This window comes from Saccostrea cucullata, unplaced genomic scaffold (genome assembly GCF_032062105.1).
Source record: "Saccostrea cucullata isolate Sc308-1 unplaced genomic scaffold, CSIRO_AGI_Scuc_v1 ctg12, whole genome shotgun sequence".
Taxonomy (NCBI): Eukaryota; Metazoa; Mollusca; class Bivalvia; order Ostreida; family Ostreidae; genus Saccostrea; species Saccostrea cuccullata.
The window spans coordinates 282,854-293,256 of NW_026933001.1; the positions used below are offsets into that span (position 1 = coordinate 282,854).

Below are 10,403 nucleotides of genomic sequence, written 5' to 3' on the forward strand. Positions count from 1 at the left end.
TACATTTTGTTTATTGGTATGTAAAAAATCAGGTCCATATTATAAAATCTAGAACATTTACAACGATTTTTACTATGAGGTAATGGGATTCACGGAGCAATCACTTGACGTAAGGCGACGTGACAACCAGATTTCAATCCATTAAGCTTTATCGCAGTTCTATAAATCTTTCGTTTCTTCAGATATTTCTTATCTTTTTTTCTATTTTAAAATTAAATATCTATATCAAGACATGTTACTTTTCTTCTATAATGTCTTTTGTACTGATTCGGATATTATTCAGATTAAAAAAAAGTCTGTGAAGTTAATCGATCAGGTATGGAAACTATGCAAAACCATATGGGCGCAACACAAGGTCCATGCGATACGGGGGTATTGAAGTATCGATGGTGTTAATCATTCAAAATGTTAATCCTTCCATTCTTTTGAAGCTACAACCATTTGAAAACTTGACCTTTGTAGGTGTAGGAAATTTCTGACAGATCTTAAACATTTTAATCTCTTTTTATACATTTTCTAGTCTGCATACACAATTTTTCCGTAGTGGAGTGCTCCATGACGCTTAATGACGTTCCGATTTTTGGCTGTGTTTTTACGCATTGATCATTTATAAACAGCTATAAAACAGTCATATACCCTCCAATTTAGTTCAAAATTTCTCCCAGTGACTTTTCATGAATACTTTAGCGGCAGGTAAAATATCATAAATCTCTGTGCGCTACAATTGTGCAATTTTTAATTTCAATTAAAAGTCTTTGTGATGTAAACGTGCCAAAATGTAGCATGCTCCGTGAAGCAAGTTTAATCAAAATAAAAAAGCGGTATATTTTTTAATAATCACGGGAGAGCACCAAATTCTTGTATATTTTTTGGAAAAAAGGTAAAGATTTTATCTGGAAAGTTTGAACGGTTTCGTTGAAATAGCGCGCTCACAATAGAACTTGTCCGCGAACTTTTCTAACACCCCTCGTACTATCACACTCCAGACTCATTAAACATTAAAGAATTCAGCAAAATAAATTAGTTGATCACGAGCCTTTCTTTCTGTGTTTAAAAATTGCTACGGCGCTAGATCACCAATTTTCTTTCTATGCGCCCGAATCGAAAGATCCGAGGCGTATATTGTTTTTGTCCTGTCTGTCTGTTTTTCTGCAAACTTTATCCATAACCTTTGAACAATGAATGGTTAAGACTTCATATTTGATATGCATACTCAACTAATCAACTTCTTTCTAATAATACCAAAGTCATGACCTTGTGACCTTGACAGTGACCTATATGCTATAAATAGCTCTTTCGAACTTTGTTGTTATTTTCTCCCTCGTTTCACTCCTCCGCAAATAAATATTTTCTTGACTAATTTATTGAAAAACAAAGAAAAAGAATATACTGTAGGATTGTTGCGTTCGTTACAAATCGCATTTTTATTCAAAACAAACAAATCAAACTAAAATTTTGCATGATAAACAATGCAAGGGCTTAGACACAAAACAACCTGCGATTCTTTGTAACGAACGTCGCATTAATCGAACATTCCCTGGTAAAACTATTTATAGTGAGCGCTAAATCGCTCGTGCATGAAAAACCAGTTTCTTAAGATACGAAGTTTCACGGAGAATACCGAAGTAAAAACGTAAAGAAATAAATCTATCTTCATTTAAAGATAAACTTGTTTTATATCATGTTTTGATATTCAATACGTATTTTCGTAGAGGTAGACAGAACCAGATCATTAAATTTTCTGTGTGACAGTTATAACTTAAAAAATGCACAGACAGGCGGTCTTTGATCCTGTTTTCTGCTGTAGGAATTAGTTATATGTGACTGCAAATTACCGGGCAGTCGGACTACTGGGCTGTCGGACTATCGGACCGTGGGACTATTGGGCTGTCGGACTATCGGACCGTGGGACTATTGGGCTGTCGGACTATCGGACCGTCGGAATACTGGGCGGACACCTAATTTTTTTATGTAGGTCTATTTCAAAGTATCAGATCAAAATTGCTTAAATATTTTCATTTTTGGAATGAACACTTTTTGTTGGTTAATTGTGTGACTTTGCCTTACTTAAAGACATATTCGTTGAGGTGAGCTCTGTAATCTCTGATTACCTATGTTTTTTTCCCTGCATGAGTGGCGACAGGTCGCCTGTTGTCATGGTATAGTAAACAATAGATATTGAACACATCGTCAAACCGGATACATTACAAAACAGGTCAAGCAAATCTTGTCATGGATAACTCACGACCGTGTTCTAAAGATGAATTCCGAGTGAAAAATTTTCTACTGGAATACGATCATCCACGTGATTTTGTCAAGTTTCAGGTAAGAAACATACCAAATCAGCTGTGACATTAATTCGTTGCCCAATACACTTGTTTCCCACTGTTTATTATTAAGAAAGAGTGAAATGCAGTTATCTATCACCGACTGTTGATAAATGAGAATGATAAATGATAAATGAGAATGCTGTCAAAATTTTATAATTTTCAAATTTTATAGTACATTATATTGTTCCACCCAACAAATTAAAAATTCCTATATTGCCGACTGATTACTGATGCAAGCAGATTTAACACGAACCCATAATTCAGCAATTCCAAGGTTTTTAAAAAACAACTTAGCCTATGGTTATTCAACACAAATAAGAGATCAACAATGATAGCTAGGACTTTTTTGCTTGAGGATTCTCTTCAATTTTGATATACTATTTACAGACTAAAGATGAAAGAATTTATCCTTTCCTGTAACGCAACTTCACATTTCAACTCAGGAAGCAAAGGGTGATCTATTCCGGAAGTCGACACTCTTGATCCTGGCCTTCGTTCTGATATAATATTTAGGTCTGTTCATCTTCATGTCCTTCTGTATTTTTTTTTTTTTTTTTACTTTTCGGACAATTCTCCTATTTTTCATAATAAAACGTCTTATGATAAATCCATATGCCTGAAAGAAGGCCTCCTGACCTTTTAAATTTGAGGAAAGGGTCAGACGGGGACAGCTGCTGCTGATGATAAAGTCGTTTTGAGATAATTCTTATTTTTCAACAAAGTATTTGCAATAAAATTTAAAATGAAGGCTTTCTATAACTTAAGAAATACCACTGTAATGTAATGAAATTAAACCCGGCAAAAGTTGACAAGATCAAGGTTTTTAAATTGTCTAGATATTTATTATTGTAAAGTACATCAGGCAGGGCATGATATAACAAACCTAGGTTCTGGCTTAAAATAATGTGTCAGGGAACAAACTAGCTGCAATAATTAATATTGCCCTCTCCGATTTTTTTATCTGATGTTTTCTGGAAAGGGCTACAATTCCACAGCATCTCCATAATGGTGCAAAAATATTTTTTAAATACGGTCGACTGCAGGAAGAATAAATTGTTTTTACATTCAACTTACTTCTAATAAAACGAAATTTTATTCATTGTCGACAACATAGCCCGTTAAACGTGATAACCATGTAAAATAAATCTTGTTTACATGTCGCTTCTACTCTGCAGCCATGACAGTTCACGCGTTACGTACTGAGACTTGCGTTTGAAATATCTAACTCAATAAAGCAGGCATCGGTGTTTATAAATAATCATGATCACTAAACATCGATAAATAAAATCATTCCATGTGCTATTTTTTAATAAATAGCGATATTTAGGCTTAAAATAAGGTAATTCCAAAGAAATCAGCCCCCTATAGATCCTTAATCTCATGGGTATGGAACACCAAATTAACATATATTCAAATATTTGTACCTATCTTCAAATAATTGCACCTATCTTCAAATAATTGTACCTATCTTCAAATGAATTGAAGATAGGTACAATTGAATTAAAGATAGGTACAATTGAAAAAATAGGTACCGCTATAGGTATAAATAATTATACCTATCTCTATAATTTACCTAGGTACAAATGAATTATACCTATCTCTAATGGAATTACACCTATCTTCAATTCAATTAAAGATAGGAATTATACCTATCTCTAATTCATTTGAAGATGTATAATTTAAAGATAGGTACAATTGATTTGAAGCCGTTCAATTAAGACATATCCATAAAGGAATTGAAGATAGGTACAATTCAATTATAAGGTTCAATTCGTTTTATGTTGTTGGTAAATAATGAACGCTCCCTTGGAGACAATATTGAGCACGCACAGAACCTACAAAGTGACGACAACAAGGATGAAAGGAGAAATAAAGGTTAATTCCCTCTCAAAAAGTAAATACTTAAAAAATACAAATGTAGGTAATCTCGTATTGCAGCCAGATGAAGAAATAAACTTTCGCGCCAGCTGTGACGAGGAAATGACGTATGATAAAGGGAGTAGTTGTTATTGCCAGTAATTAAAGATAGGTTCAATTCAAAACATTTCTATCTTCAATTCATTGCCTTGTTCTATCTTCAAATCAATTACGTAATTAAGTCCACTAATTCAATTGAAGATAGGTACAATTATTTGAAGATAGGTAAAAATATTTGAATATATGTTAATTTGGCGTTCCATACATGGGCTGTCCCAAAGTAATATCTGTTAAGATCAGTAAACATGGCGGATAAATTTAAGTTGTCATGTTGACATACACAAAAAATAACCGCTATATGGATTGTTCTGCATATTTTTGGATCGATTTATGTCTGGGATAACTACATTTAGAAAGTCCGGGTAAGACATGTTAATTAAATAGCCGTTCACTGACAGTAGAAATCCGTGTAAATGTTCCAGTTGCACCATATCTAGAGTTGTAGCCCTCTCCCAAACTGATAGAAAAAAATAAAATAAAATGAAATAAAATAAACGGAGAGGGCTACATTATTGCAGCTAGGGACAACCATTTCCTTAATTCCTCTACTAATTAGTAATTAAGTCCACCTACCTTCAAGAAAAAAAGACCTTTAAAATTTATAACCGACCGGTGTAAAAAGCTCCAAAAATTCTTAGTTCCTGGCGTCTACTTTCTAAAAACCTTGTACAGTAGTTTAAATGTTCCTTGTATCTGGGATCATAACATTTTTAAGATATCATAGACAATATGATTGATTGGTTATAGTCAGTTTGTCAAGTTTGCTAGTATACTACATCCAAATATCACCATTAAATTTTATTCAAGCCACGACAGTTAACGAATTAATCTTTTTTTCGCTTTTAAAACTAGCAACTACATTTTTAAGTTGCACGTGCACGTATAAATCTACATAGCCTATCTGTGAAAAATCAAACACAGCAATATAGCTAGTTACCCCATATCCAAGCATTTCCCTACTTTTAGCATTGTAATACCTTATCAGTGTTTATAATGACGTTAATAAAAAAACTGTCATGTCTAGTTACGGAACTGGTGTAAATGGCAGTGAGGTCACCCATGACCCCTAACAAACGGTCAAATGGTGTATCTACCTACATGAACCTGTGTCCGCAAGACCAACATTAGCTATCTAAACACGTGCTCCACGCTGGTGGATGCAGCCTGCGTCATTTACGTTTACTTTTGCCGAGTGGACATTAAAAATGGTTTATATTAGATCATATGAATATGAATTCTGATTAATAAAAATTAACATGTTCATGGTTTTCATCAAGCCGTTTTGAGTTAATTCTTTTGATTGTGAAGTGCTGAAAAAATATATTACTGAACCCACATATACGGAATTTTTCAAAATTCTGAAAACCGTTTTTGGTTTGAAAATTACTGAAATATATAATTAATGTATTTGTGAAGAAATTACTTACATTATTCAAGTTCTATATAAAATGCTGCCATTGTTGAACTTCAACACGAACCCGAATGTCCGTCTATACTCGTTTTGCTACACATTGTTTACAAAGTGTACACACGTGAGCAGAATCCAGATCCAGAGCGTCATTTAATAATATACACACACAGAATGATTAATTTTTTTTAAAAGGAAATTGTATGATAATTTGTCTATAAACTTTAATACAATTGTTGATATACTATTATCAACAAGTGAAAAAAAGATCGAAGAATGACCTAAATATTCTCTATTATCAAACATTAAAAAAAAAAAAAAAGGTATGCATACTCCAATATTGATATTTTTTAATTACACCAAGGTCAATAATATTTTGACCTTATTTTTGATTTCCTATATGAAATAAAAATAGCTTTTTATCTGCAAACTTTAACCTTCGCCATGACTTGTGTGAACCATGAAAAAGTAATATACTTCATGTTTGGTATGCATACTCCACTATATTAAAAACCCTATATCAGTTTTGCACACCAAGGTCAGTATTGTGATGCAGTGACCTTGACTGTGACCTGTATTCTAAAAATAGTTTTTCATACCTTTGCCATAACTGACCCCCAACAACAGGTCAAATGGTTTATCTAGAGACGCATAAATAGTATGCATACTCCACTAATTAATTTCTTTCCAAACGACACAAGACCAATGACCTTGTGACCTTGGCTGTGACCTGTATTGATTAACATGTTCATGGTTTTCATCAAGCCGTTTTGAGTTAATTCTTTTGATTGTGAAGTGCTGAAAAAATATATTATCGAACCCACACATACGGGATTTTTCAAAACCTATTTCATTCAAATGACACCAAGGTCAATGACCTTGACTGTGACATATATGCTAAAAATAGCTTTTTTAAAGAATTATTTTGCCGCCGGGCGCATAGTGTTTCACAAACACATCTTGTTTATTTTCTAAATCAGCTCTTGTCCAGTTTTTCCTGTATACTTCTATCTATTATATTAATAAAATGTAGAAAACAGCGAATAATCATCATTCAATTATTTATTTATTTTTTTATGCCCCCGTAAACGAAGTTTCGGGGGTATATAGCTTTGTCGTGTCCGTCTGTCTGTCTCTAGCTGTCTGTTTGTCCACAAAAACTTTAACCTTGCCCATACCTTTTGATTTAGTGGAGCTATGACTTTTCACATGTGTATTCCTTGTGACAAGACCTTTCTTTGGGTACCACCAAATTTGACCTTTTGACTTTGACCTTGGAGTTTGACTCACTTTTACACCAATATTCTTAACTTACATATATTGTGGAAAGACCTTTCACTGAGCACCAACAACTTTGACCTATTGACCTTGACCTTGGAGATTTCTGTACGTATGAAAAAACCTTAACCTTGGCCATAACTTTTAAACAGCATGGGATAGGGCTTTCATTCTTCACATATGTAATCCTTATGGAAAGACGCTTCATTTGATACCAAAAACTTTGACCCTTTGACCTTGGAGTTTGACCTACTTTTAAAATATAACATTGACCATAATTTTTAGAAGGGTTAAGATAAGGGCTTTTATACCTCACATATTTAATCCCTATGACAAGACCTTTCATTTGATATCAAGAACCTTGAATCTTTGACCTTTGAGACTGACCCAGTTTTACACAAAAAATCCAAACTTTTACTTTGGCTTTAATTTATAAAAATATATACTACAATTTTGAAATTCAAATATCATTTTTTGTGGCAAGACCTTTCATTTTAAATCGACAATTTTGAACTGTTTACCTTTTCGTACTTACGAAAAAACTTAATTTTGGCTATAACTTTTGAATGGTAAGAGCTAGGGCCTTCATACTTCATATATGTAATCCTTGTGAGAAGACCTTTCATTGGATATCAACTTTGACCCTTTGACCCTTGGAGTTTGACCTACTTTTTACAAACTTTAACCAAGGCCATATATTTTTAACAGTAAGGACTAGAGCTTTCATACTTCACATTTGTAATCATTGTGACAAGACCTTTCATTGGATATCAACAACTTTGACCTTGGAGATTGACCTACTTTTTACAAACTTTAACCTTGGCCAAGTTTCTAAAAATAGGCCTTGTCTCAAAGATTACATATGGAAAGTATGAAAGTGCTGGCCCTTATACCGTTCATAACCTTTACCCTTTGATCTTGACCCTGGAGTTTGTCCTACCTTTAAAAACGTTAACACTGGTCAAAAACTTTGAACAGGTTTTATATTTCAGATTCGTTTTTCTTGTAGAAGGCTTTACCTTAGGTACCAACATATTTGATATGCATTTGAGAAAGCTTAACCTTCGCTATGTTGCCATAGGGGGCATCTGTGTTTTACAAACACATTTTGTTTAATATGGAAGTCTTAATTATGCGCCCGGATCGAAAGATCCAAGGCATATATTGTTTTTGTCCTGTCTGTATGTTTGTCTGTTTGTCTGTAAACTTTAATCTTCGATATAACTTTTGAACCATGAATGAAAGAGACTTCATATTTGGTATGCATACTCCACTAATTAAGCTCTTTAAAATGGCATCAAGGTCAATGACCTTATGACCTTGACTGTGACCTATATGCAAAAAATAGTTTTTTTTCTGCAAACTTTAACCTTCGCCATAACTTTTGAACCATAAAAGATATAGACTTCATATTTGGTATGCATATACCACTGATAAAGCTCTTTTAAATGACACCATGATCAATGACCTTGTGACCTTGACTGTGACCTATACGCTAAATATATAGCTTTTTGCCGGCAAACTTTAACCTTCGCCGTAACTTTTGAACGAAGAATGATAGAGACTTAATATTTGCCATGCATACTCCACTAATTAAGTCCTTTTACATGACACCAAGATCAATCAATGATCTTCTGACCTTGACTGTGTTCTGTATGCTAAAAATAGCTTTTTTGAACCCTCACCATAACTTTTGAACGATGAGAGATAGAGACTTCATATTTGGTATGCATATACCACTGATAAAGCTCTTTTAAATGACACCATGATCAATGACCTTATGACCTTGACTGTAACCTATAAGCTAAAAAAATATTTTTTTTAACTTTGTTGCCGCCGGGTGCATAGTGTTTCACAAACATATCTTGTTTTTTTTCTTAATATTCAATCTAGCTTAATTGGAATGAATTCCCCGTGTACCTATTACACGCATTTGATATAGACCGTTTTGCACTACTGGCCTCTCTGCAATTTCAAGAATTTTTCAATTTTCAATTACAGGCGGATCAGTGACTGTCATAGACATATTAACACACGGAGTTAACGCTGTTTACGTTATCGTCAATGTTAGCGTCACAGCCGTTCCTATCCGGATCTATCATCTCTTCCACGGTGTTTTATTCGGAGTAATGTATGTCGTTTTTACTGTGATATACTATGCCGCTGGAGGGACCAATCACCAAGATAAAGCTTACATTTACTCAGTGTTAGACTGGGATAATCCGGGCATTACTCTAGCGTACTGCTTAGCCGTTGGAATAGTCGCCATGCCCCTCTGCCATCTTATGGTTTACGGAATATACGCTTTAAGGCGATGTCCATGTAGAAGAAACGAAGATACTTCAAAACCAGTCTAACCAAGTTTAAAAACTCAGGAGAAGTCCTGGTTCAGGGGAATCTGATATATACTAGAACTCAGTCATAAAAATCAAAGTACAATGTATTTCCTTTGTAAATCAGTGTTGAATATGATCACATGCACATTGTACGTCTTAAAAACAAGGTACATGTATTTCTCTTTCTTGATAATAAATGTCCTTGTTAATTATTATACAAATATTAGTGTTGTCACGATGATCGATTTATAATCGATGATCGGTCGGAAAGGCTGTCGATTTTAGACAATCGATTTGAGATTTTAACAATCGATTAATCGGTATATTTCAGCACATATCTTTTTTATAGTTTTCTCACTTTTATTTCAAGAACAGGCTCTTGTTATCAAAATATATATCTTTCAAGAGTTGTCCTTTACTATTTTAGAATACATGTACTTAAAGTCTGTTTAAAATAAATCAAAAGATAATGATATTTGTATTTCTAAACTGAAGAAACTAAACTACTTGTTGAAGTAAAATATATTAATTTTCAGTATTTGGGGGAATTCACCTGTCATTTCATACGGAATCACAAGGAATTTGCAATATTAAATGTCTTATAACAGTTTAAAATATTAATTCCATATACATTTTAGATGATCATGTAAATTAAAACCTGATCTGTCAATGCTTACTTTTCCCAGGCCAAGTAATTCCTAATCATGCAAAAATCTGTATTACTGAAATCTTTAATCAAACTGCATATATACTGTTTTTAGAATTTCGATCTGTACAATGCACCTTTACTTACATTATTTAGCAACAAAATTCTAATTTTTATAAAATCTAATACCTATTTTATGCAAAGGGTTACCGATTCGATTATTGGCCAATAATCAGTCGGTTAGGGTCAACTGATGTTACCGATTAATCGATTCTGTGTTCAACCGATTTGACAACACTAACAAATATGGACTCAATGTAGGTCAATATGCATTTATAATGACCCAGGGTGACAGATATTGACCGAAGATACATGGAGTATATCGACCGAGGGCGCTAGCCCCAGGTCGATATACGCCATGTATCTGA

At 33.6% G+C, this 10,403-nt stretch overlaps 1 protein-coding gene across 1 annotated transcript; it reads left to right on the plus strand.

The window, feature by feature from the left end:
- The first annotated feature begins 1,783 nt into the window (after positions 1–1,783).
- LOC134236832 (protein rolling stone-like) lies at positions 1,784–10,096 on the plus strand. The gene is made up of 3 exons (XM_062718967.1): positions 1,784–2,325; positions 5,425–5,515; positions 8,995–10,096. The coding sequence occupies exons 1-3, from the start codon at positions 2,233–2,235 to the stop codon at positions 9,348–9,350; spliced, it is 540 nt and encodes a 179-aa protein (XP_062574951.1). The 5' UTR covers positions 1,784–2,232; the 3' UTR covers positions 9,351–10,096.
- Positions 10,097–10,403: the final 307 nt, after the last annotated feature.

Bases quoted from the DNA above. Each gene is read 5' to 3' on its own strand.
- LOC134236832 (XM_062718967.1), top strand. From the start codon at position 2,233: ATGGATAACTCACGACCGTGTTCTAAAGATGAATTCCGAGTGAAAAAT. The intron at 2,326-5,424 runs GTAAGAAACATA...TGTGTCCGCAAG, and splicing joins GTGATTTTGTCAAGTTTCAG to ACCAACATTAGCTATCTAAA. The intron at 5,516-8,994 runs GTTTATATTAGA...TTTCAATTACAG, and splicing joins CCGAGTGGACATTAAAAATG to GCGGATCAGTGACTGTCATA.